At 44.0% G+C, this 27,209-nt stretch overlaps 1 protein-coding gene across 9 annotated transcripts in view; it reads left to right on the top strand.

Moving 5' to 3' along the window:
- ARHGEF7 (Rho guanine nucleotide exchange factor 7) overlaps positions 1–27,209 on the top strand; it is a 151,054-nt gene that overhangs the window by 113,329 nt on the left and 10,516 nt on the right. For 7 of the 9 annotated variants that reach the window (XM_004423175.3, XM_087435840.1, XM_087435842.1 and 4 more), the window contains 9 exons: positions 2,419–2,557; positions 3,353–3,412; positions 4,162–4,308; positions 6,670–6,756; positions 9,329–9,407; positions 9,605–9,744; positions 12,747–12,971; positions 15,904–15,997; positions 19,981–20,070. In XM_004423175.3, coding sequence (XP_004423232.2) covers positions 2,419–2,557; positions 3,353–3,412; positions 4,162–4,308; positions 6,670–6,756; positions 9,329–9,407; positions 9,605–9,744; positions 12,747–12,971; positions 15,904–15,997; positions 19,981–20,070 — 1,061 coding nt within the window. Of the gene's footprint in view, positions 1–2,418; positions 2,558–3,352; positions 3,413–4,161; positions 4,309–6,669; positions 6,757–9,328; positions 9,408–9,604; positions 9,745–12,746; positions 12,972–15,903; positions 15,998–19,980; positions 20,071–22,995; positions 26,289–27,209 lie in introns of those variants that run through there. The other 2 variants (XM_014781870.2, XM_087435841.1) reach the window with 2 other exon arrangements.

Raw genomic sequence — 27,209 nt, 5'->3', positions numbered from 1 at the left:
GCCTGCAGCTCTCACTTCTGCCCAATCTGGGCAGTGGAGAGGGACAGGGGGAGGTGGGAGAGGGGGCAGTGGGTGAGAGTCGGTCTTGGAGCACTCCTCAGTTACCCGATCATCTCTTGTGGGAAGAAGTTGATGCCGAGAAAGGAAAAGGCAACATGATAAGATGTGTAACTATGCAAACAGGTCCTCGAAGATACTGCCCGTGGCTTGTAAATCACCACCACCTCCGGGGTAGACACTAGATTCATCCACAGCAAGGTCCTAGAATATTAGTATTCGTGGTTTCGGTGATCCGAGCCCTAGGATTTTCCTGAGAAAACCATTCTTAGAAAGCACCAAGTTATACATACAGAAATGTTGATTGTGTGTTGCTTTATGAACACGCATGCACGTGCACACACAACCCTAGAACTAGTTTGACAGCTTCTATGGTAATAGATTTTAAATAGCGTCACCTGTCTTACAGGGCTGTCTTACGGGAATGAAATCATTGTGAAGCCTTGTTTCTTAAAGAAATGAGCAAATGTTTACTATATGTGTTAAGTTTTTATAACTAGGATTATGTGAGATTTTCCCCTTTTTTATAGTTTGCTTTGATTTTGATAATATCTCCTAAATGTATGTGTAAATATTTATTTAAAAGGTTGATTTTTTTAAAATACGCATGTGTGTATGTAGATAGATAGAGGTAGGTACGTAGGTAGCAGTTCCTGCCAGCCACATTATTGCCGTATTGTTTACGCAGCCCAGGAATGCATTTTGACTTTAAATGCAGTGCACCTTGCTTAACCAGGCCACCTGAGTTTAGACAGAACTGGTCTTCTAAAGAGGTCTTACGTGCTTCAGAAATGTAAGGCTAGTTTCCTAGTGATTCATTAATTTGCTTTCAACCTGATATTTGAAGGCTTATGTTTCTAGGTTGCTTTAGTTCAGTAAAATGCTTTCCCTGTTAGAGGCGTTAGCAGAGTCGATGTGAAATCAGCTGGGGTGGGAGAAGACGGGGGTGCTAACACCAGCTCTGGTTCTCCCGCGCCCACAGGAAGTCATGTTAGGTTGAACTGTAGGAAACTGTGATAGTCACCACTTTTGAACTAGCAGTTTCACATCGTTTAGCCTGAGTATTGCATATGTTCTCACCAGGGTCCTCACGAGGGCTGGTGTGCCCAAGAAGCTCCGGCGGGGGCGGGGTGGAGCTTGGTCGGCAGGGTCCCTGCTGTTAGATTCAGGTCCCTGCACCGAGGACTGAAGTGCTCAGCTGTTCTTCAGGGTTTTCATCCTTATTTTACAACTTCATTCATGGTGCTTTTCCTGGTAGGTGATATGAGGACTCCGGGGTTGCCTTGCTCTTCCCGGTGGGTGACCTGAGCTGGTGCCTCTTCTTCTCCCAGCCTGTCTGTCCCTCAGTTCCTGATGTTTGGAATGACACGTGCAGCACCAGTGAGGGACTCAGACTCGATCCCTAGCACAGGCCCTAAACATCCTCTGTCCTGCAGAGGAGAGACAGGAACGTGGAGTTTCAGTCGCTGATTGAGTCGTAGACGTGGCAGTGATAGAGCTCGACTCCCACAGCGCACTCCTGGCCTCCCTGGGGTCATTCTAGACGCCATGGCTGTTGGATTGGACTCTCAGGCCAGACACAGTGTGTGCGGTAGCAGGGGCTCAGGGCATCGTTGGTTGTAAAGAAACAGTGAAGATGATGGTGAAAGAGGAGTAGTACAGTATTAAAAACTCGTTTGTAAGCTGCTTTAGTTTCTGACTACATACTTGGTTTCATCATCTACAAATGCGGATAACTTTCTTCTTCGCATATTGTGAGGATTAAATGAAATCATGATGGGAGAACGCTTTTGGAATTTTAAAGCCTAAATAAGTTTGTTTTATTGTGCTACATCGTGCACTGTGAAGGTCAGGAACCATCGCTTGTTTCTCACACTGGATGCTTCAGGGTGCAGTCACTTTCAGGGGTGTTTGGTGGACTGATAAGCATCGGGAGTCTTAGTGCCCTGATTCGGTTCATTGTAGTTTTAAAGCATCTTTTACTTCTTATGTTTTTTGCCGTCTTTGCCAGATAATTGAAATTATTCTAGCTCTAGGAATGCACTCTTACATTTGGACACTTCTGTGTGAAATTGACTTGCTGAAATGGCCTTTCATGAATGAACTTGCATAGACCATATGTGTTCTATATTATGCACAATTGTTTTTGCTCATAATGAGAGCAGTAATGTGAACCTTCTGGGGGTTCTCGTTCTCCCCTTTGGTGTTTTGAAATAAGCACCACATGTTCAGCTTTAATATTAAAAAACAGATACCCACTTATATTTTGTAATCCTGGTTGTTAGTGAGGATAAGAGAATGTTGTCTCTCTGAAGTCTAACAGTGGCATCTTCTCTCATTGCGTGGCTGCTCGTGGCTCAGTGAGGAGTTGGGAGAGTTCATGGAGATGAAAGGTGCCAACAGCCCGGGGATTCTTGTGTTGACCACCGGCCTCAGCAAACCATTCATGCGCCTGGATAAATACCCCACGCTGCTCAAGGAGCTCGAGAGACACATGGAGGTACTGCTTGTCGTGTGTCTGTCACTTGGAATCCATTAGCCACTGTCAAAGAAATTATTATTAATGATTTATTTTAGAAGCCAGAACCAACAAAAAGTTTACCAGGGGTTTTTAAATTCAGTGGATTTTCCAAATGATTTGTGAAGTATGAAATGTTTTCTCCTTACCCCAGCTCTATAAAAAAGCATTTGCTCTTTCATCTCTTCTCTCACCCACTGCTGCTGATAGAAAAATTTCCAAAAGCTAGAAAATGTTGAACTGATTTTTAAATAACTGGAGGTGATATTTTTAAATATCAGGAACAGTTAGCTACAAATGTTAAGTGTATCAGTTATATAGAGTAGTAATAGTAAAAGAGTCATTTAATTAATGATACATATTTATCTTATGTTTGAATAACAGTCTGCGGCCCAGCGGAAATTCAGGTTCGAGTTATTGGCGAGGGGGTGGTGAACTTTTTCTGTAAAGGGCAGGCTACCTGGTTTCCTCCACAGCTGCTCCCCTCTGCCATTCTGGCGCCAAAGCAGCAGAGGCCGTGTGTTGGGAATGGGCATGGCGACGTGCCCTCTTCATTCTCCACAGCAGACGTCGGGGTGCTGACTCCTGCTCTTGGTTTCTCTCTTCCAAATTGTTATTCCCCAGAAACTCCATGTGTCCCTTAAAGAATAAGAAACAGCACTTAATGCTGAGAAAAACAGGGCATGTTACAGGTTAAAAAGTATTGGAAAAGTTTCAACTTTTTAAGAAAAATCTTTTCATTTATGACAGCTAATAGTGTGTTTCTTTTATTCAAAGGATTATCATCCAGATAGACAAGATATTCAGAAATCCATGACTGCCTTCAAAAACCTTTCAGTAAGTGATCGAGCATATTAGTGTTTTTTTCCGGACATTATTATGGCAAATGAATGTAGAAGGATTGTTGATCACCTACAAAAGTTAGATGATAAAAAATCACTTTTGAAACATAATTCGAGTTTACTCTGATGAAATAAAAATAAATAATTGGTAGTTATTCCACTGCTGGGTAATTTCTCATGCTTTACTGGACTGTGGACACCAGAAAAATGACATGATAATTGTTTAAATTTTAAAAAGGCGCCACATAATTGATGCTATAGCTACTTAAAAATGATTTAGAACCTGTTTTTAACCTCCATCCACAGTGTCTTTAGTGATAGAGTAGAATCCTGGTGGGTCCATTGTCCCTGTTGTCATGCTGTCTTACCGACTGTTTCTGAAATAGCACCTTATTTATAGCACGGGTGGTACTCTTTTTTCCCCCCTGTTCCCAGTCATCTATCTATGTTGGAAGATACTAATAAAATCAGAAAGAAAGTATTTTTCTTATCCATTTTACATTTCTTCTTCCTAAAAGTGGCAGGATCTGCTATATTTTTCTAAGATGGTGTGTGTTACTCCAGAGTGGTTATGTGTTTGCGTATCTTGACTCAATTTCATTCTTGTGGATTAAGCAAATCATTCAGTGGATTATCTGTCTTAAGAAGAAGCAAGACACAGTAAGTGTCTTACTTAAGTAAGGCCAAAACTTAGAATTCTGGAAGTTTGTGTCTCTCCTGACAGTGTTCTTCTGTGTCTCTCAGGCCCAGTGTCAAGAAGTGCGGAAAAGGAAAGAGCTCGAGTTGCAGATCCTGACGGAGGCCATCCGGAGCTGGGAGGGGGATGACATTAAGACCCTGGGCAACGTGGTTTACATGTCCCAGGTCATGATTCAGTGTGCCGGGAGTGAGGTACTGCAGTGCGTGTGGCGCCACGAGGCTCTGGTCCACTCTGCAGGGTAGATGGGACATGGGGGGAGGAAACCCACGTGCTCTGGACTAGCTTGTTCTCATGCCAGTATCTAGATTGTTTTCCCTGAAACCTTTAAAGTATCTTGGGTAAAAATTGAGTTAAGAGCTGAACAAAATTTGTATTAAATATAATTTATGTTTTCTAAATGCTTTTTAACATTCCTCAGTGACAGTCAAGATTGTAAATACTTCAGAATGTTATGTTTTTTGGGTGTAATACAAGTTTTTAAAGGAGTATCAAATGATGACAACATTTAATAGAACTCATATCTTATATATCATAATTTGTTGTCTGCCCTTTATCTTTGCCAAATATAAAAGTGGCTTCCAGTCTAAGGGAGACTTAGCTGGTTGTGGCCTACTTGACCAGTTGAGATCCAGCCAAGATCAGTTATGATCAGAGTTGGCGCTGAAAGGTGGTGTCCAGGCAGGATTTCACATCCCCCGTTAAGAGTCCAGTTTTACGAGTGTCTGCCACAGAGTGGTGTGTGCCTGTCTGGCTAGTGCTGCCATTCTAGAAATTCTACTGTTTTCCATGGTTTAGATCATCATACTTTTCTATCCCATGTATGCATTGGCATTTGCTTATGGGAATCACAGTTAGCATATGGGTTTGGTTTAAGTGAGGGATAAAACCAATTCCTGTGATAGCCCCACACAGTTGAAAATCGAGCAGGTTGTGTTTCGCTGTCGCAGGAATTATGTGTTCATTGAGTCCCTAAGCTAGTACCTCTTTTTGAATTTTATCCTATTTTTGTAAAAAGATAATTAACCCGATCAAAACATGTTAATGACCCATTTTCAAACATGAAACTCTTAGGACAGGAAGAAAACAGAAACTTATACTCACAATGAGTGTTCTTTCCTGCCTATAAAATTTTACGATATCGCCGCTGTAGGTATTCGTTTGGGTACCATAAGAAATCATGACTTTATAGTCTACTGCGCTGATCAAAGAAATGCATATCTTTCCAGAAACTGTTTTTTAATCTTCCCCTTTAAATTTTATTTAAAAATCTATAGAAACATTTCCCCAAGTGTTTTCTGTATAATACTAGATCTACAAAACATAAATAGGTGCTGCTTAAAAAATGATTCAAAGTTGTTATGATCATTACTGGGGAGATTGTACATTGGTGCCCTGTCCCCGCCGGTTCAACCAACTGCGGGTGGAGAGGCCTACGGTGTTTGCTTCTGTACTGAACAAGTAGGGGCGTTTTTTCTCTTATTATTCCCTAAACGATACAGTATGGCAACTATTTACATAGCATTTACATTGTATTAGGTATTATAAGTAATCTAGAGATGATTTAAAGTATACGGGAGGGTATGTGTAGTATGTGTAGGTTATATGCAAATACTACGCCAATATGTATAAAGGATTTGAGCACCCGTGGCTTTTGGTATTGGAGGGGGTCCTGGAACCAATCCCCCACGGGTACCAAGGGACGACTGTAGTTAGTTGTGAAGATTTCTTTATGACAGGTCTTCTCAGAGCCTGTGCTCTGAATATTCACAATATATGTTGTGCATCTTCAAGAGGGGAATAGAAGAAGTAGTTTTCAACAACTCCTTTAAAGTAGAGAACCTCTCTTTCTGGGCACTTTGCATATATATGGCTGGTTTTTGAGGAGTCTGCTCAGAGACCTGCTTCCTAGTGTTGCTTCACTTTTGTGGGCAGTGGTTAAGACAGCAGCTTGTAAGAGTGCTGCCTGCATTTCTCTTTGTCTCCTTTTAGGTTCTTGGGAGTTTTTGTCCTTCAGTTGTGTTCTCCCTGGGGCTCTTCTTACTTTATTGAAGCGAATAATTTTTAATACATAAATAATGCTTTTAAGTCTTTCACGTAGGGTATAGTTTAGGGGCTGGATGAGAACAACACTGAATTGACGCATGAGGGTTTAAGGGAAATGCCAGGAATTATTAATAGACCAAAATTGATTTTAGCATTTGATCCTACCTTCCTTTAGCTTAAAGGGTCCACCCTCTCCCACTAAAATTTTCTAAGTTCTTTTTCTCCATTTTCTCTCAACTACAAAAAGAAAATTGAAGACTAATTAAAAAGAGTTAATGGCAGAGCTGGACTCCTTAACCAAATTTTTAAAAAAGTTGTTACATGGTCTATTTGTGAATGTAAGAATTTATTGTAATTTTGTTTCCATTTAATTTAGCTAATAAAATTTGGTAGGGAGAAATACCTAAACAGGAAATATAATGTTTCATAAAGCCTAATATAAATATTCTCACATCTATAAGTATATGTTTTAAAAAAATTATTTGGATTTGTTTTTTCTTTTACATTAGGAAAAGAATGAAAGATACCTTCTGCTCTTCCCAAATATTTTGCTAATGTTGTCTGCCAGTCCTAGGATGAGTGGTTTTATCTATCAGGTAAAACACATTTTAAATTTATATTTTATTGTTTATTGTGGGTCTGAGAATCATTTCCAGGCTTATTTTGAATTTTTCTGTTAAATACTACATGTATCTATCTACTTACGTGTTGTGTGTAGTGTTGTATGTGTAGTGTTATATATTCAGATATGTATACACAGCTCCTGTGTGTGTTTCAATGTGACTGTGTAAACAGGTGCTTGTGTTAATCCTAAGCAAAGAAAGATGGAAATATGAAATCTGTAGAGCTGCCTCCTAAGGACACAGACTGCTGAGGTGCATGGCCAGCTCTGTCACCGCCTAAGTCATGCCTCGCAGTCTCCACTTCTCTCCTGGTCACTGTGGTGCCTTAGTGGGCGCCCCAGCGGCTGGGCTGAGTGGGACAGTGGAGGCTGAGAGGTTTCGTAAGCAGTACAGCACAGGCGTTGGCAAGTGTCAGGTGGTGTAAATAGTAGTGAATGATCGTTTAACCTTTTTGTTTTTAATCATTTCACTGATTTTCTCTGAGAAGTTGTGAGCATTTCACTGATTTTCTGTGAGAAGTTGTAAGAGCTGATTTAAGAAGACTATGCAAGGGGAGATCTTTTCTGTTTTTCTATACTAATTTAAAACGGTGATATTAAGTAGATTATATTTTCTCTGTCTGTCTAGTAGGTGCTTCTGGCAAGGTGTCATTGTTTTTTTTCTGTGTAGTTCTAGAAGCTAACACCTTTCCTATCAGTTTATAAGGCCTGGCCAATCACCAGAAACTGCTTCAACAGAAATCACTACTTTGTTTTCTCTGAGTTGCATTTTTTCAGAACATAGTATGTTGTTTTGTATTGTCTCCCACAAAAGCACTAGTGAATCCTGAGTCAGTGTCCATGGCTTATTTGTACCTCCACAGAGAGCTTTGTCTGCCACCCAAAGAGGAGTTGTCCATCACACAGTTATTCCAAAGGAGCAATGTAAAACTGATAAAGCAAATACATATGGACAAACCCAGAAAAATAATGCCTCTTAATTGATAAGCCTGCCGCTTAGCAGACCTCTGTGGCTGAGAGTGCCTGCTCAGGTTCCCCTAGACTGGTGGTTCCCACTTTGTTAAATGACCCCGATAAACATAAAGTGGAGTCCTTTTCTGTCAGCACTCTCAGGTTTTATACGCCAAGAGGCTGAGACGGGCGTGCTCTGACCTGAGGGAGCAGAGGGTGCTATTTGGGGCGGGCTCAGGCCCCAGCGCTGCCGCTGGTACACACCGTGTTGGCATTGACCTGCCAGGGAGGTCTCACACCACCAGTAGGACCCTGTTTTCCCACTCTTTGCACAGTTTCCTGCGAGGTTTCTTTCTCTGAGTGCTGTGACCCACGGTCTGTGTATTGTCAGTATTCACTTCTGGCTTTGAGGGACATTAAAAAGCATTAGATGCACCAACAATAGGGACGTTCTGTCTGCTGATGTTGATGTGCTTGGTTACATGCAGCCATTCAGCTTTCTTTTCTGTAGGACTGCTCAGAGCTGCTGATACACTCTGTGCGTTAGGCATCTTGGAAAGGAGTGTGCAGTATACAGCAGTTTTCAAATACTTCTGACCTCGGAAGTGTCAAGTACTGTCTGATGTCCCACCTACTGAACCTCAGAATAGGCTTTCTCAGCCTGGGCACTGTTGACGTCATGGACAGGATGAGTCCTTGTGTGGGAGGGGGTGAGGAGACTGTCCCGTGAGATTGTCCCGGGTGCTGTAGGAAGTTCGGCAGCACCTCTGACCTCTGCCCACTCGATGTCAGGAGCACCCGCCTGGCTGTGGCATTGCCAGTGTCCCCTGCGGGGCAGAACTCCCCCTGACCTTGCTGAAGACTGCTGCTTTCAGGGGGGTTGAGAGGGACTTTCTTCTCCGCAGGCAGCTCGGCCCCAGACACTGATAGACTTTTCCTAAAGTCTTGGTTGGCCACCAGGTACTGAGTGTTTATGTTAAATGTTTTTAGTTCTGAGCTGTGATGGTCAGTTAGTGGCCCTTTGCTAGTATCTCTCCGTGGACATCTCCCGCCCTGTTTTCAGAATGGACAGGTTGGCTGCCCTTTTCTGATTCTGTCAGCGCCCAGCACAACCACTGCTTTCCTGTCTGGTGGACGACCGAGAACAACTGCTGTACAATTCCTCTTGCTCCAATTTCCCCCTTATTTTGCCTTCCAACATGGAACTTCCTGTGCATTTCTTTATGAGGCAAACCAGTGCTTCCTTTGCATAAACAAGTGGTTTAAAATAGCTACGTAGACTCTAGGTTTTTAATCATAATGTGTAATGTTTTTGTGTCCTGGTGTTTATATTTAGAGTAACTCATCATACGAAATTTATTTTCTGGTTTGCTGCTCTGTACCTTTTTGCTGGCTCAATTTCTTGATTCTAATATTATGATTTATTTGAGATGGAGGTTTTCGTATTATATGTGCATCTTGTACAAACAAAAGAGCTTTTTTAGTTTACAAAATTCCTCTGCCATTTCTAAAATCATTTAATAATTAATAACAGTTCCTTCTTTACTAGAAAAGCACTAATTGTTTTTTTTTTTGTGGGGGGGTGTCTTTTTTAGGGAAAGCTACCAACGACAGGAATGACAATCACAAAGCTTGAGGACAGTGAAAATCATAGAAATGCATTTGAAATATCAGGTGATAGGCACAAACTTTGTGGATGCTATCTGTCACGAGGATGAGAGGCAGCTACCATTGTGTGCACGTTCTTGCTTGACTATTTCAGAGGGCTGATGTTTAAGCGTTGTTGAGCTATACTCTGGGTGTGTGCATGTGCATGTGTGTGCTTTCTGCCTGTTTTCCCATTTCAGCCTATTTTTTCTTATCTCTTCCAGGGAGCATGATTGAGCGGATATTAGTGTCATGCAACAACCAGCAGGATCTTCATGAATGGGTGGACCATCTACAGAAGCAAACGAAAGTCACGTCTGTCGGCAACCCCACCATTAAGCCTCATTCTGTGCCATCTCATACTGTAAGGACTCCTGATCAATATCTAGATCAAGAATGCAAAATCACTTGCCTTATATGTTTCTGCAAATATTTGCTTATTTCCATCGAATAGTGAGTTGCTTAACGGTGATTTCTCTTGTGAAACAGCCCTAAACTGTGCTGCCTCACACGCAGTTCAGTGCACTCGGGGAGGACGCTGCCTCTTCTCAGAGTGGGCCTTGAAGACTAACTTAGGGGGTTTTCAACTGAAACTCCGAGAGCCACTGGTCCATAGGTGGTTTTTCTGAGAATTTTAACTGTATTTGTTGTGTTTCATCAAAAAACAAAAGTAGATGATTATGATGATGGGAAGGACCAGATTCTTGTTAAAGGCATTAAAATGAAATTTTTGACTTTTAAGAAATCAATTTATTTTCTGCTTAGAAAAGCTCAATAGCTCTTTGACTTTTTAGATACTTAAACATTTCAAAATAGATCACTACCAACGTGTCAGTGTTGAAAACTTCTCTTTACTGGTGTTTTATTCTTAAGATATTGGTATTGAATCATTTTAACATTCATCATCTTTTATTAAATAATATTGAAGAACCAGGCACACCTTTTTAAGAATGACTTATGATTACACAGCATTTCCAGTTGGTAGGTTTTTCTCACATCTTTCTTAGATTGCTGTGATCTTTGTTAGGACATTTTGGCCATGTAGCTCACTTCCGCATTTCTTATCCAGCGTTAAAGTTTTAGCTTAGGAAGGGTGGTTGCAGCATTATGAAAACATCAGTTTTGTTGTCTGTCTCGATTTCTCTCAACAGTTTGGAGGTTAAAACTACTCATTTGCTTTAGCTAACATTTCATTTTGAATGGCTCTGCCATTTATAATTTTTCCATACTTTAAAAAACATTAAATATGCTTAGTTTTCATGGAACTAAAGAAAAATGGAAATACTCTTTCATTCAGATTGTCAGTAACAGCCTGAAACTAAACTGGATAAGATTTCATGTCCAGTAAAACTTTGCTCTGTATCTGGACCCTGGCCTCTCATATTCCCTTCCCTGTCCCCCAGTGGCAGGGGAGGTGCCCTCTCAGCAGGGCATTCTTTTTTTTTTTTCTCTTGTTTTGTTTTTTTTTTTTTTTTTGTGAGGAAGATCAGCCCTGAGCTAACATCCATGCTAATCCTCCTCTTTTTGCTGAGGAAGACCCGCTCTGAGCTAACATCTATTGCCAATCCTCCTCCTTTTTTTTTTCCCCCAAAGTCCCAGTAGATAGTTGTACGTCATAGTTGCACGTCCTTCTAGTTACTGTATGTGGGACACGGCCTCAGCATGGCCGGAGATGCAGTGCCTTGGTGCGCGCCCAGGATCCGAACCCGGGCCGCCAGTAGCAGAGCGCGCGCACTTAACCGCTAAGCCACCGGGCCAGCCCAGCAGGGCGTTCTAAGTCCAGCCGTGTGGAGGGCACCATTCCTCACATGCAGGCTTTTGAAATGTTGTGCAATCTTCTTAGGGAATTTCTCTTTGGGGGATTATGTATTCTCCCTGTGATCTGGCTGTATCCACCTTGAATAATATTCTAATTTTAGCGTAAAGCATACCTCTTTTGACTTTTTCAAGTAAGGAGAAACAAAACCAAATATTATTTACTACATTGCTAGAAGGAAATGTTTGCCATAATCATCTTCTTTTGTGAATTATTCAGTTTGAAAAAATTATTTTCTGGTGGTTGTGTAGCTGGTTATAAGACACACATGCACACACACAGACACGTACATGCCAGGAGGGACATGTGGTTACTGCAGAAGTGTATTGCTTCAGTTCCTGAGTACCGTGGGTGAGCCAGTGCAGGGGCTCCCCTGTAAGCTTGTGTTTCAGATATTGTCCAGGCCTTCAACTGATGACCCCGCTCAGCTTTCCTGCTCGCAGAACCACTCAGCTCTTTCTCCTGTTAAGCATGCCTTATTGTTTTGGGCTAATTTGAGGTGATTGGCTAATTTTGAATGTTACCTTTTTTTTGTGAGGAAGATTGGCCTTGAGCTAACATCTGCTCTTTTTGCTGAGGAAGACTGGCCGTGGGCTGACATCGTGCCCATCTTCCTCTACTTTATATGGGAAGCTGCCACAGGGTGGCTTGATAAGCGGTGCGTACATCCGCGCCCGGGATCTGAGCCTGCGAACCCCGGGCTGCCAAAGTGGAGCGCAACAAACTTAACCGCTACGCCACTGGGCCGGCCCCTGAATATTGCTTATTTTATTTAACGTTTTCTCATTTAATTGTCAGTGTGATGGAATATTGGGGTTTCCAGGAGTATAAACCCCATTAATAAAGTCCTTCTGAGAAATTAGATTTATATAACTTCGTTTTGATTAAAGCTGATTTTTCTGAGAAAATAACTTGTTTTATCCTAGGGATTAGCAAAATTTTTCTATAGAGAGACAGGCAGTAAATATTTTCGGCTTTACAGGCAATATGGGCTCTGTTGGAATTATACTTTGCTTTTGTAATGTAAAAGCAGCCATTGATAAGACTAGGCCTGCCTGTGTCCCAGGAAAGCCTTTTTTTAATCAAAAACAGGCATCAGGCCCTAGGTTTGCCCACTTCTAAATCACCCAGGGCAATGATATTGGACTGGGGAGAATTATCCTCCACTGTAACCACATTCCCAGTACGGGACATGCCTGTTTCTTTATAAAATTCTGATACTTATACTAAATGAAGTGCCTATTTGCAGCTGTTATTCTGTGGCACACAGAAGTGGTGGTGGAGTGTCCGGGTCTTGGGCCCCCCGTGTCCTGCTGCCTCCTGAGCCGGGCTTGGCCATGGTCTGAAGCAGACGGTTGGGGCTCCACACTCAGCCCAGGCAGACCAGAAGCCGGCTGCTTGGAGTCAGAGATTCCAGAGAAATGATAATAACCTAGGGGTTATTTCCCTGGGAGTGTTTGTAAAAATTAGCAGAATTAAGTGTATGTGGTTGAGGTTCCTTTGACAGTGAACGTTCTGTTTCTGCTCTTTCTCACTCTTTTCCCTGGCAGCTCCCCTCCCATCCGATCACCCCATCCAGCAAGCACGCGGACAGCAAGCCGGTGCCGCTGGCACCCGCCTACCACACGCTGCCCCACCCCTCCCATCACGGCACTCCACACACCACCATCAACTGGGGGCCCCTGGAGCCTCCGAAGACCCCCAAGCCGTGGAGCCTGAGCTGCTTGCGACCCGCACCTCCCCTGCGGCCCTCAGCTGCCCTCTGCTACAAGGAGGTGAGGTCCAAGTGACAGCGAGTGTTACTTGACACCTGGACTTGTTGGGTTGGCCTATGTGCTTCATTCCAGTGCCTTCAGAAACATGGAAAATCCCATGTTTCTGTCTGTGACATAAAAATACAGATTAGCTTCTTTAGAACTTTGAAGGGTCTGCCTCCATGCTTTCGTCATTCCCTTCTGCTGCCGTGGGGGCCTTGCAGGCCCACAGAGACCCTCGTGGGGGAGCTCGGGCAGCATCAGACCTTCTCTGTGCGGTTCACAGAGGGGCATTTTCCCTGCTCACCATAGCTCTGCCTTGGTTCCTGCCGCCTGGAGGCCCAGAAGCTGGAAGGCTCACATGGGCTTCCTCTGCGCCTCTTGCTGAGCCCGCGAGCCTTTTGAACTTCCAGTGTGTGACTAGGAGTTCACTTTTATGTCTGCATGCTTTTCTGCTGCACCTTGTGACCCTTTTTCAAGTTTGAGATCTTGCCCAGAAACCCTACATTGTCACCAGAAGCTGTTTGAGGTGAAGAGAACATTTATAAATAGAAATGAAAGAAAATTAAGACAGTTCTCCTCTTTGTGTAAAAAATCATAGTGTACTCTGCTCTTCATTCTAATCTGGTGTTTTTTAGATACTATGTACAGTTAAAATGCAATTCTCACCCATAAGTAGGTGCTAACAGTTTCCTACACTTTTATACTAGGTTTCAAACACTAAACCTGCTTTGATGAGGAAAGGAAGTGTTTTGAGAAATATGTTTTGAGAAATATTTGTGCTTGAAGAAGCTGATAAGTGAAATGAGTGTGGTTATCATGAATGTGAGTGAGTGTGAATGAGTGGTTATCATGAGTATGAGCCTGAGTATGAATGCGAGTGTGGTTATCATGATTGTGAGCATGAGTATGGTTATGAGTACTGGAGTATGGTTATCGTGAATGTGAAGGTGAGTGTGAGCATGGTGAGTGTGAGCATGGTTATGAGTGAGTGTGAATATGGTTTTTTTTAACATGAATGTGAGTGTGAGTATGGTCATTTATTGTGAGTGAGCCTCAGTATGGTTATCGTGAGTGTGAGCGTGAGTATGATTATCATCCGTGGGAGTACGGTTATCATAAATGTGAGCATTAGTACAGTTACTGCAAGTGTATGGTTATTGTGTGAGTGTGAGTATATTGTGAGTGAGCATATGAATATGGTTATCATGAGTGTGAGGGTGAGTATGGTTATCGTGTGAGTATGGTTATCGTGATAGTGAATATGGTTATCATGAGTGTGAACGTATGAGTATGGTTCTTGCGAGCATGAGTGTGAGCATGGTTATTGTGAGTGTGAGCATGGTGAAGTGCTGTGGCCTGGCATGCGTCTCCACATTCAGCTGAGGGCTGCGTTTGCTGAAGGACCTGGAGCAGACCCTCCCTCCATCCTTGCTAGCAGCTCTAAGTATTTTAAGACATATAGAAAACTACTATATAAATTATAATCAGTTCTTTACGTTTCTCGTTCTTAATGAATTTTGTTTTTTTATGACATATATCTTGCTTGGGCACATATGCCCAAGTCAGAAATTTCTTTATCACGGCAGTTACTTGAGGAGTGTGGGTACTCTTCATTTCCTGCATGTCTGCAGATCTGCAGGCAAGCACTGTGGGCATTCCATTACAGGGGAGGAGCAGAAAGGGTGAGGGAGGTGGTGTGGCGGTGAACGTGAGCATCTGGGTTTGGAAGTCTGGCTGCAGTTGCTTTGCGGGACCCTGTGTTGGAGAAAAGGCTTCACACTCTAATTATTGTCCAGAGTTGCCCAGCACCTCCAAACACATAGTGAAGGGTTGTCTTACAGGGTATGGCCAGGATTGGAGCTCTGCCGTGCGGCCAGCTTTGCCCAGTCCAGGAGTCGGGCACGGCCTCTGTGGACCTGCACCCTCTGCACATGTGGGGCCACGTCTGTGCGCTGCCCGGGTTCCCACCTCTGTTTGCTTTGAATTAGGGAGGCTATGGCACACATGCTGTGTTGATTTCATTGGGAACTGATTTCTGCTGCATTTCTAAGAGATTTTAAAATGTTTATTTTTACAGAAAAGATTTTGAAGAGATACCTTTAAAAATCAGACTGTTCCCTCTGTGCTTTCACTTGGATTAATTCCACAGCACAAATCACCTTCTCAGTCACAGTTTCTTATTGTAGATTCATGAATGGTTTATGTAATTTAAATTATACCCAAGATAGCCTTTTTTGATATCCATATTTAACGCATGCTAGACAGTCAAACACTTGCCCCCCACACATTGGACTTCGTCCTGCTCTGTTCACCTCCTGCTGCATGGGTTTGAGGAGTGGGGGTCTGGAGGTCAAGGAGACCATCCCACTGTGGTCATAGCTCTGAAGTGGCGTGAACACACCGTAGAGAGAGCTGGTGCTCTGTCTTCTGTTTGCCTCTGCACTCGAGGCCCACAGGCTAATCTGATTCCCTTTTCCTCTTCCTTGAGGCTTCAAATATTTTCCTAAAGGAATCGTTCTTTCCTTACCTTTGCTTTAAAAATAGCCTTCACCTCCTCACCTCTTTGTAGCTAGCTGCGACAAATGGGTCTGCTCCAGAATTCGCAGCACGTGTGGACCCGTGTGCACGCCCGCCCGGCTGTGCTTGCTTCCCCTGCAGACACTGCCGGCCTGCCGCGGGTCCACAGCACCTCTCCTGTGTGTTGTCACAGTGCTGACGGAGTCAAGTAATGTGAGGGTTTGTATCCGAGTCAGTGCCCTCTTGGTTTTAAATTGATGCCCAGCAGCTGGCAAAGAAAAGTCAAAATATGAGAGAAGTAGGGAGCTCTTAACAGTGAGTGGCTGCAGTATTTCACTGCTTCACACTTGCACAGCGTACCCTTACTGATATGCCCGTAAAAATTCCTGCCTTTGGAGTTTGTCAGCATTAGTTCCCCTTTTGCTTTCCCTAGGATCTCAGTAAGAGTCCCAAGACCATGAAAAAGCTGCTCCCTAAGCGCAAACCTGAACGGAAGCCTTCGGACGAAGAGTTTGCGCTGAGGAAAAGTGAGTACGTGTGGCGTGTGGATGAGGACACGGTCCATCTCGAACAGGGACAGTATTCGTGGGATGGAGAGACAGCTGGTGGCTTTCCAGAGACTTCAAACAGAAGTTGGGGTCTGAGCCTTAGTGTCATTTCTGAAGGAAATTGTTTGAGCAGCGATAGCCACAGGCCGTTTCAGTGTTGACACCCACAGTCAGAACTACCTAGCACCAGTGATGAAGCACACGTGTGGTTTTCCCCTCGATGGAACTGTTTGCTGTCTCCCGGCCTCTGTGTTGATACCTGCTCTTCCCGTCTCCCTTTGCCTGGTGGTTTCCACGTGTCAGGATTGCACCCCACGCTGGTCTGTTGCTGTAGGTCTCTGTTTTCCATCGAACTGACTTGTCTGTTACACCTGAGTGTATGCTTGAGAAACACCACAGGCAGCATGGAATTTAGCTCCGGGTTCTCAGACAGCCTCTCACAAGGTGTGCCTCGCACACAGGAGATGCTCAGTTGATGGTGTGTGAATAAGTAGAGCTATTTCTAGAAGTAAGTGATGGGAGGGAATCAGCACACACACATGCACACACACGCTCACCCCCTTCTTTCCAGTGTTGAGCCCATTTCCCAGTACGGCAGGCAGGAAGGGTTCCATGTGAACAGATGGCTGTGGGGCTGTCTGGCACTACAGGAGAGCCTTGATAGGGGGACGGCCCAGCCTGGTGGGAGCCTCGGAGAAGTTGTGAGATGTGTCTGAAAGGGCCCTGCCTCCCTTCTCTCTGTCCCCATTCTCCCGAGATCTGTCACAGCTCTTCCTGACTTCTGGAGCATTGCTCCTCTTTTTCACCGTACCCATTTGGGATCTTTCAGGGATCATTTCCAGAAGGCGGCTTATGGGGGAAACATTTACAGTCAGAATATGAGTGTGGCCAACGTCACTGTGAGGAAGGGCAGCTTGTTGCAGCAGCCACGCATGATCCTGGAGCACAGGCAGCTGCACTTGGGCCTGCTCCACCGCGTGTCCCGTAGCATGGGGGTGATGATAAGCTGGGAGAAGCAAAGGCAGAGACGGGCCTGGAGGCTGTTCCATGAACAGGAGCTCTCTCCTCGCCCCTCGCCTGGTGTACACTGCTGGGGCACCGTGTATTTTGCCATCCTGACAGTCATCTTCCTCAGGTTGTGAGCGTGCAGAGCCGTGCCATGCTCCCAGGACACCTCATGAAACGGATGATTAGGCCGTGCACTCAGTGAGGGGCTCAGACCTGGAATTGAATGCCTGCCCCACCCTTCCCAGCTGTGAACGGGGTGTTTGGTGGATCCCCTCATTCGACAAGCGTTCGTTGAGTGCCTTCTATGCGAAGGCACTGTGCTGTACACTGGGACAGGCTACAGATGAGGGGCTATTCCCTTGACAAGTCTTTATTCACTGCTTCTGTGTGCTGGGTATGCAGCAGTAAACAGTGGAAACCCCTGTCCCCGTGGAGCTACATTTTAGAAAGATGCAGATGGGGGACTAGATAGGCAGATGACAGGGTGTGTTGGTGTGACGTGCAGGGGAGGGAGATGTGGTGGGGCTGTTTTAAACAGGGTGGTTGGGAAAGCATCTGTTTGAATGGCAACTTGCAGGGGTTGAGGAAGCTAGCCAAGCAGATGTCTGGGGGAGAGCTTTTCCAGGCACTGGCTCCAGAGCCCCTGAGGCAGGAACCCCCTGGTGTATTCAAGAGATGACAGCACCAAGCCCCTGGGGCTTGAGTGGTGGGGGGCCATGGAGAGATAGGGAGAGAAGAAAAGTTCTTTGAGGGAACAGGCAGCCACAGTCCAGGTGTGAACAGAGGACTTGATGGGACTTGGGTTTTAATCAGACCAGTGATCACTGTGTTGAGGACAGACAGGGCAGAGGTGGGAACAGGGAGGCAGCTGTGCAGAAATCCAGGTGAGGATGACGTGATGGTGGCCTGGGCCAGATGACAACGTAGAGGTGAAACATGGACAGACCTCAGATTTCTTTGAAGATGGACCCTACAACAGTGTTTCTCAACTGGGGGTGACTTTGCTAAACACCCTACAGCACACAGGACAGCTCCACAGCAAAGGATTATCTGACCCCAAATGTCAGTAGTGCTGAGATTGGGACGTGCAGGCCCACAGGCTGTGCTGTTGGATTGGACGTGGGGGTGTGTGAGAAGTGGGGCTTTCGACCTGTGCTTCTGAGGATAAGTTACAGGTACTGTGATGGGGCAGAGTTACAGGACTCTGAGCCCAGGGCAGGTCTGGGCCGGTGGGGAGAAGCCCAGAGTTGTTCTCCATGCTCAGATGATTTCTCAAGCCATGAGATTGAATAGACAGAGAAGAAGAGAAAGATAGGGCCCGAGTCTTAGGAGATGAGCAGCTGGCAGAGGAGACCTTGAGGGAGGGTCTGGAAGGTAAAAAGAAAACCAAGGGTTTTATGTGGGTGGGAGTAGAAACTTAACCTGCGTGACCTCTGTGTAACTGGTGCCTATGTGTAGCCAGTGCTTAGTACACTTGACTGTAATTTCCTGAGTTACGCTGTAATTTCCTGAGTTATTTTAACCTCCGTTACATTCAGAATCTTGGAAATGTTTCTAGTTCGTGGAACAGTCTGTGCCTCACAGAAGATGTGTGCTGTCCTCTCGTTAGTTTACCTTCTCTAACCTCTGTGATGAACCGTAGCCCACTGATGGCTGCTTAACACTGCGTCCCCTGGAGCCAGCGCCCTCTCTGGCGTTGTACTGCTTCCTCTGTGCTTTGGATGTGGGAGTGTACTTACCCTGTGTCTGAGAAGAGCCATCTGGTTACATCACTTGGACAGGTGACTTCTCTCATAAAGGCTATTTTCCTGTTGATACAGAGGGAATGGCCTGCCCATGGGAGTTACCTGGCAACTGTCCTGAAATCAGACTAGTTAAATGTTACCTTTGTTACTCCTGAAGGAGGAGCTAATTATGGGAAACCTGTTAAATGATTAGTCCCAGTTAGTGAAATTAGTGAAAAGGTCAGTTTCTTAGTAGCTCTTAAACTGTTGGTGCTGAAGTGTATTTTTTAGTGGGGAATATTTGGCTTGCCTCACAGATGTCTATCTTACTACCCTAAAATGATGTTGAGGCTTTATTATACAGCTTGTAAATATTTCAGCCTTCCATTCTTTCCACTTTTTTATTAGAATATGTATCCAAGTAATATCTTAGAAAATACAGAAAGTCTAGAAAAACAGAGAAAGAGTCTAACCATATAGCGTGTGAAGTACCCTGGGGTGTGAGGCTCTGTGCCCAGTACTAATTTTAGTCTGGAAGATTCTCCGTGCCTGTGATCTCTGAGTATCGATGAAGCCAGTGTCTGGAATAATCCATAGTTGAAGGAAGAGCTCCAGGTTGTGCTTTATGCATTTCTTAGATTAAATCTTTAGTAGGAATTCGTGAATCAGAGGAAATGCGCTTTTTAAAGCCTTCAATAAATATGGTCAAGTTGCCTATTCGGAGGGTTGTGTCCATGTTCATCCCCCCCAGCTGTGGATGGAGGGAAGGGTTTTCCTTCCCTCCTTCCCGTGGTCCACGTCAACACTGAGAATTGTCAGGCTTGTTTAGTTTTGTCAGGCTGCTGTGTGAAAACCCAGTACTTTAGTTTTCACTCCTTTTCTTACTGTTATCTTCTTGTATGAGTTGCTTGTTCCTAGTTCTTGCCCTTTTCTCAGTTTCAGAATGGGGGATGCTGTTTTTGTTATGGATAGTAAGATGACTTTTATATATTTAGGGTATTAACCCTTTACCAGATATGTTGTAGATAAAAATACTTCTAAAAAACTAAAAATCCTTTTGAATATAACTATTCTGTAAATATTGGAAAATGGTTGTCTGACAAGGAAATTGTCTTGTCATCATTTTTGGTTGAGTTGATGACTTGGCATTCATCTACTTAGTTTTAGATGGTGACGTGTTGTACTTATCATTTTTAGCTCGATCGTGACGTGCTGTGTGTCTCTTGACAGGCACAGCTGCCTTGGAAGAAGACGCGCAGATTCTGAAAGTCATCGAAGCTTATTGCACAAGCGCCAAAACACGGCAAACACTCAATTCAAGTAAGTTTCACAGTGATGTCCTGGGGATTGTGGTGGTTCATTTAGTTGACAGTCACAATCTGAAGGAAACTGTGCTGTTGTGCCCTGGGCCGGCTCGTCAGTGTGCCTTCCCGGTCCTCAGTGAGTGAGGCCCGGTGGCCCAGACAGGTGTGGAACAGCTTGAGCCTGGCATCCCTAAACACTGAAAAGGGTCTGAGCTGTCATAAAATAGAGATGTTCTAGAGGAGGTTCCACTGGGAAACCTTTACGTATAAGGCACTGGTAGAATTTATAAAACCTTCTTTTGCTTAGAGAAGATACGTGTAGAGGATAGTGGAAGATTCATTTATTCAAGCTATTTAAACTATTGGTATGGTAGTGGGTTTTTGTTTTTGTTTTTTTTTTAGCTTAGAATTGTTGTCAAAAATATAAACCTAGAACAAGGCTTCTTTTAGCTTTTTTTTTTAGTGATTGCATTTTAAAATTTTTGGAAGTAGACAGCAACTAATTTATTTGGTAGATTTCAGTAACACTGAATTTACTTGTGTCTTATGTGTAGTGTTTTAAGTGAGAAAAGCTTGATCGACTGTGTGAACTTTTATAAAAAGGTGGGCTCTTTTTTAGCTTGCCCCGCATTCGAGAGCAGAGGGCAGCCTGGTGGCGGCAGGGTGGTAGTGCCTGTGGTTTGTTCAGAAGGGGCCAAGGGTCCCTTGCTGGTGCTGGGGCCGCAGGCACCACAGGGCTCCTTCTGCACTGTTGTTTCTTAGGTGGTGTTGGAGGTTTTGTTTTGTTTTTTTGCGAATTGGGTGGTCTATAGCTGGTTTCTGTTAGGTTGTGTGTTTTTGTTCCCCCTCTACTCTGACTCTTGGCCAGTCGCTTAGCCCACCTTCATTTTCACCACCTGCATATGGTGGTTCGAATCAGTGCATGTCCTGTTGTAAAGCAGTGCTGAGAGATAAGAAAAGGTGAGAAAGGAGTTTTCAGGTGCTGTAGTTTTTGTTAGAGATGACAACAGCTATGAAGCGAGGGCTCTGCAGATGATCTGGAAACTTCCTTATGGCCAATATTTTACACAGTTCACCTATGACATTAATGCATTTGTCTTTTTTTATGGACTGAATGTGGCGTGAGTATGCGTACAATCAGGCAGTAATTTGTAAATACAGGTGATTATCAGTTAAGGTATTACAGTTTCATATATTTGATAAGAGATTATGTTTTAAGTAATAGGCTATAAAATGTGGCCATAGTTTTTGGGGGTTGAGTTTGAGATTTTTTAGACTTACTCAACTTCAGTTACTTGAAATAAAATTTTAACCTGGTAGTCTCAGGTGCAAAGACCAGGTAATATGAGCTTTGTGTGTGTTTTTGTGCGAATGCATTTCTTCATCTGAGAGATGGGGCCCAGTGATGTGCCTGTGGCCCCAAGTTTGTGCAGATCTTTTCTTATCACGTGGCCTGTATGATGTATCTCCACGTCTGTTGTGCAAGAAAAGTGTGGACAATACACTGATTTTTGTTTTAACTGGTATTATGGGCTAACCACTCTGGGGCCTTGTATGTATATGTACAGTCTGTGGCCTTGAACCTAACACTCTGAGGAGCAGGTAGGCTGGAGAGTTGCTCCCTTACGCTGGAAATAGAGTGTGTTTAAGACCTTTGGAGATGGGGTCATAGTGAAAGGAGCTCTTTTCATGTCAGATGCTCAGTAACAACAGTTAGGATGATATATCTTATCTAAAATTCAGCTCTGTTCGGCATACATTTGGATGCCAAGAAGCTTTGGTATTGAGTTCTCTCTCAAGGAAGTAATGGCCTTCCTAGACTGTAGGGATTTTGTTGAAGAAATCCAAACTAGTCCACTGCTTGTTCTGGTTATGGTTTGGGAATGGATTTGACTTTGATTGGAAGCAGGAACAGGATGGAGCCAGTGGTTGCTGTGGTGTGCCCTTCCCTGTCAGGAGGGCCCTGGGTTCCCATGAGCGTGTCCTTCCAGCACCTCTGTCCCCGGCCTGTGCCAGCCTGCATGTCTCACTCTCAGCTGCCTGGCCAGTGTCGTTGCTCACGGCTCCAGCCACTCCAGGGCTTATTTCTGTTCTCCCGTTTGTGCCCGCTTCCATCATTCTTTTAACGCAGTGGCATTACCAGTTCACGTCTCTCTTCCTGCCAGTGAAGGGTCTGCCTCAGGGTTGATAATGTTTGCACAGACATGGCTTCCCACTTGATCTGTTCCTGCTGGCTGAGCTCTGGTGAGCGCTCTGAGGAGTGGAGATGTGCTGCACTCCGTGGGTGGTGGGGGGCCGGGATGGGGGAGTACTCCCTGTCTCCACTCTGACATTTTTGTAATGGTAATAGTCTGATAAGGTAAGTTTAGACTCCTTTGTAAGGTGACTTCTGGTGACTTATAGTCTGGCAAAGAGATAGCTGACAAAGTAAGTCAAAAAACCTTTGGAAATATTTTGCATTCAGTATATCCACTTAATGAATAGGAAACAATTTTTAATTAACCATGTAAATGGTTCCTTTTACAGATAATATCCTAAATGAGACTATTTGTTAATAGAATGTGGAATAGAATTGTTTACTTGTCAATTGTCTATAGAACCATCTGTGGTCACGGGCTTAATTTGTAAAAGATTTCTTAAGTGAGGACTTAATAGCAATATCTTTAAAAAAGAACAATTTGGAAACGATAAGTGATTTAGGTTTATTTAAATAATAATTGATCTAGTTTTATTCTAAGGGTTGTGTTAAGTTTGTTATTAAAACCCAGCCATAAATAAGCAGAAATGAACATTGTTGCCATTTTTTAACAATATTTTCTCTTTTCCTTCTCTTCCCATCACCTTTTGCTTTTGTTTTCATGTTTTTGGTTGTGGCTCTTCCTGTCCGTCTTCCTGCTCCTCCCACCTTTGCCTGTCACACCTGTCCCCTCCCCCGTCTTAGCATGGCAAGGCACTGACCTGATGCATAATCACGTCTTGGCTGATGATGACCAATCAAGTCTAGACTCCTTGGGTCGTCGCAGTAGCCTTTCTCGTTTGGAGCCTTCAGACCTCTCGGAAGACTCTGACTATGACAGTATATGGACAGCCCATAGTTACAGAATGGGTTCTACATCTCGTAAGAGCTGTTGCTCATATATCTCTCACCAGAACTAATGCGCTTCTGAGCTTTTCTTAACAAATGCTTGTTGTATCGCAGCCTGCTTTTCTTAGATGTTTTCTTGCTGTTCCTTGTCTCTTTTATGTGATATTTTAACAACTTTTGAGAGCGTTTCTGATATTTCCCATTGTACTTTGTGGAGGCTTAATTGCCAATTTGAGTATCCATTCAAGTTACTGACTGTTGAAGGAGATGGTATGTTCACACAGCCTATACCTGAAGGCTCTTTCTTAATGGGTAGTGGTGGTTTTATAGCTCCCAATGGTTTGGTTTTTTTATTCTCAGTGTAGCAACTGTCTCATTTCTTTTTGAATACAGCTGTATGTACACTTCGAAATTTTATACTGAAACCATACAGGTTTGTGATCTGAGTGCCAGCAATGTGGAGGAGACTCTGGCCTTATATTTAGGGATCTCAAGTTTGTATGTACAATGGACACGCTAGTCAGGTAGTTGCGGAGAGATCAGAAGAAGGAAATGCGCCACAGAAGTACTGTGAGTCCAGTTCAGACAGCGTGTTCTGAGGACTTCTCAGGGCACCGAAAGGAGCCCTGTGTTGGTGTGGCTGGCATGGGCTCCGGGCCTTGGCAGGAGCACAGAAGAGCTTGTCTGTTCCCTCACGGCTCTGTGCTTGTCACTTACCACACATGGCCGTCTCCGTGCCCCCCATTTGCCCGTGGGCTGGAAGTCCTCTTCCACTTGGCCTTGGAAAGGCCAAGTTACAGTCAGAGCTCAGACACACACATCATCACACCAAACTTTCCTTCATTGGAGTAATTTCTCTTAAATGGCACTTAGCAAGCCTGTACCCCTACTGAAGGTTTCCAGTCCGAAGTCTGCAGCCTTCAGCCTCTGAACGTACAGGGTAGACTGCGTTCAGAGAGGCATGTGGCATACCCGAGAGGGCGGGAGCTTCGGCTTCAGTCACAGCCTGGCCGCACCCCGATGTCCGTCCTTACGCTGCCAGTGACGGACACGTGGTCTGTTTTCAGCAGCTAGCTGCAGTGAGATCCACTTACAGCAACCCCATCGAATGTCACCCTCATCCTGGATTATGACGGGGATATCCGAGTCCAGTGAAGACTTATTAAGGTGCCGTGTAACTCACTTGTAAGAAAGTCTCAGATTTTGGGGGACCTCCCCGACTTTCCTTGGATTTGTTGTAAGGAGATTTCACTGCCCTCACTCAGACTAATTTCTGCTTCAGAAAGAACTGAATGTGACGTGTTGCATTCAGTTGTAGCATCCAGATCACATCTGGTCATTGCTAGAGAGGAAGAGCTGTGTTCTCTCCCACGCATGCAGTGTTGGGTGTTAAAATGGAACCTTACGGTTGTGTTTTAAGTATTATTCATTAAAACCAGCTTCAGAAAACAAGACGCCATCATAAATTGGGAATAACATCTTCTCCTTTCTTCAGGGTGGCTGTAATTCCAGCTGGCTGCGATTTCTCTCTGCTCCCACCACCCCTCCTTCGCTAAACCCATGTATTCAGTGTTCTGATCGCGTTGGCACAGAGACGACTCTGATGCCTGACGCTCTTGTTTCCTGGGAGCTCCCAAGCCCACAGGTGCTAGGGAACTGCCAGCAGTAGCTTCAGGACTGCATGCAGTGAGGTCGTTAGGAAAACCGAGAATTCCAAATATCTGTCTTTTCCCAAGTAGCTACTGAACTGCTGATGCCATCTAGAGACTTCCTATTTTTATATATGTTATTATTATAAAGAAGAAAGCCGAGGAGCAATCCTTTACAGTTAGTCAGAGCCCAGTATTAACCCACGGTAGAGATGGGCTTTATATATATTCAGCCAAATAGCAAATGGGATTTTTTGAAAAATGTGGTAACTAGGAAGTTCATATACTTAATATCATGCAGTGCTTTTAGAAGCAATTTTGTTTTATATCACACAGAGCAGTCACCTTTTCTGGTATTAATAGTAGGACATCTTTTGTGTGCTTTGGGACGACAGCCACTGGTGCGCTGGCTCTGTGCCTCTACCGCGCCTCAGGGGACCTGGGTTGCCTGTGTCCTGTGCTGTATGTACCACAGTGTTGAAATGCAGCTGCTGCACTTGGGTTGTCTTAATGAGGCGTTTTCATTTTCTATACACCAAAGTTTGGACACTTTCCCATCATTCCTTTTTGTACCAGTTAAAGCCATTTTGACGATGATTTTTGTTGATGCTAAGGTCACTGCAGTATAACAAGCTGGCTTTTTGTTTGTTTGGATTTGTTTTGAATGTCTGCCACCATTAGCTCTTGTGAACTGGTTGGAAGTGTTAGTGCCACAGGCCTGGAAACAGTTCTTGTGTGGCAGTAGTGATATGGTGTCCTAAGTCATGCTGAAATAGTATCTTATGTTCATGCAATTCTGTAATATCTACGTGTACAGTTAGTATTATGACGAAAGGATGAAGAATCTGAACTAGAAGGTAGGTTTAAGTCATTACCTGGCCCTTTGCAAATGGCCTAAATGGTGTTCCCATTGAATTAACACTTACCACAAGTATATAAGCTATATTATGTGTTTTGCATAAAATTGCCAAAACACAGTAACGTGTATATAGTGGTATAAGACCTTGAAAAAAATCTCTCTGTTGTGCTTTTGATCTGTGAATGGGAAAGCCGTTGTTAGTGGGCGACTGCCATTTGAAGACTCGTTGGATGTACACCTAAATGTTGCATTGTATTGTACAGTATGCATATTATTGTTTGTGGTTGCATATGGCAATGAAGTGTTTGTTTTATAAAACAACAAAAGACATCTGTTATGTACAGTTGAAATAAATTTTGCATTTGCTAGCCTGTGGCTTTTAATATTTGTTACATGGGGGGAGGGGAGTAGCATAGTTTGCAGTTTAATGATTTGACTGTTCCCCTGAACACAGCATCTTCCAGAGGAAGGCCGGGCAGTAGATACTTTCTGTCTGCCTTGGTAGAAAAGCTTGCACTTTCTTAGATTAAATGTGTTCCAGACGATACACGGTCACTCCTTGTACATTGTTATTTCATCTGTTTCGCTCCAATTTTTTTTAAACAAGTTTTCAATCACTGGGAGGTTAGTCTTCAGAAAGAAGCATTCTCATTTTTTTTTTGTACATAAGTGGAAAAAAACCCAACTTTAAAAGTTTTTTATTTAGACTAAGTTCAATTTTTAATTTTTGTTCAATAAAGCACATTCCCAGCTGACTAGGAGAATCAAATTTAAAGGAAAGGACAAGAACTCCTCTGCCCGTGTGGGCTAGGGTAAGGTGCAAATGATGAACAGACGCAAGTCATTCTTGAAGAGAAGCCTCATGTTTTCTTTTCTTGAGAAAAATGAATTCGAGTCTTATCATAGCCGTAAATAACAAAGTGGCCTTTTGGAGAGATTTTATTAAGTAGATTTTTTTAAAGAGTAATATTTTGCTTCATTCTGAAAGTTATTTCAATTTCAGTTGAGAATAATTAGGTGCAGATTTTAGAAAGATTACAAATTTAAGAAGTCATGTGAGTTTTGCTACAAATGTACTAGAGCAGATAGGCAGATGTTCTTTTCTGACAAACCTACACTGTTTTTAGGCTTTTAGTACAGGCTGACTCACTTGCGCGTGCACACAGACCGTGCTCGTGCCTGGATTTGACAGTCATGTGTCGTCAGATCAGGCCCTGAGGTGGTGGTGTAACAACCAAGATGGCGCCCTGGGGTTTGAGCCCCACTCTGTTGCTGCCTGGGCAAGTCATCTGTCCATAAGATTGAAGTGTTGGATCAATCTGTGTTTCTCGAACTAAGATCCACGGTTCTCTGAGGATCTGTGAGTGTTCTGGGCAGCGGGGTACTAACTCTGGGGATCTGGGACTGTTTTAGGGCACGGGGTTCTAAGCGTGTCTCCAGCTTCTGGATCACACCTCTGCGTGAGTCCTCTGGGGGTCCCAGCACCTGTTCCCATCCCCAGCTGCGCGGCACAGAGCGACCCCTGCTGGCGGCAGTATGGAACTGTCATTGTGTGTCAGGGG

Source organism: Ceratotherium simum, chromosome 10 (assembly GCF_057802395.1).
Source record: "Ceratotherium simum simum isolate JZ-2026a chromosome 10, ASM5780239v1, whole genome shotgun sequence".
Lineage (NCBI taxonomy): Eukaryota > Metazoa > Chordata > Mammalia > Perissodactyla > Rhinocerotidae > Ceratotherium > Ceratotherium simum.
The sequence above is the reverse complement of the archived record's forward strand: the minus strand, read 5'-3'. Positions and strand labels throughout refer to the sequence as shown.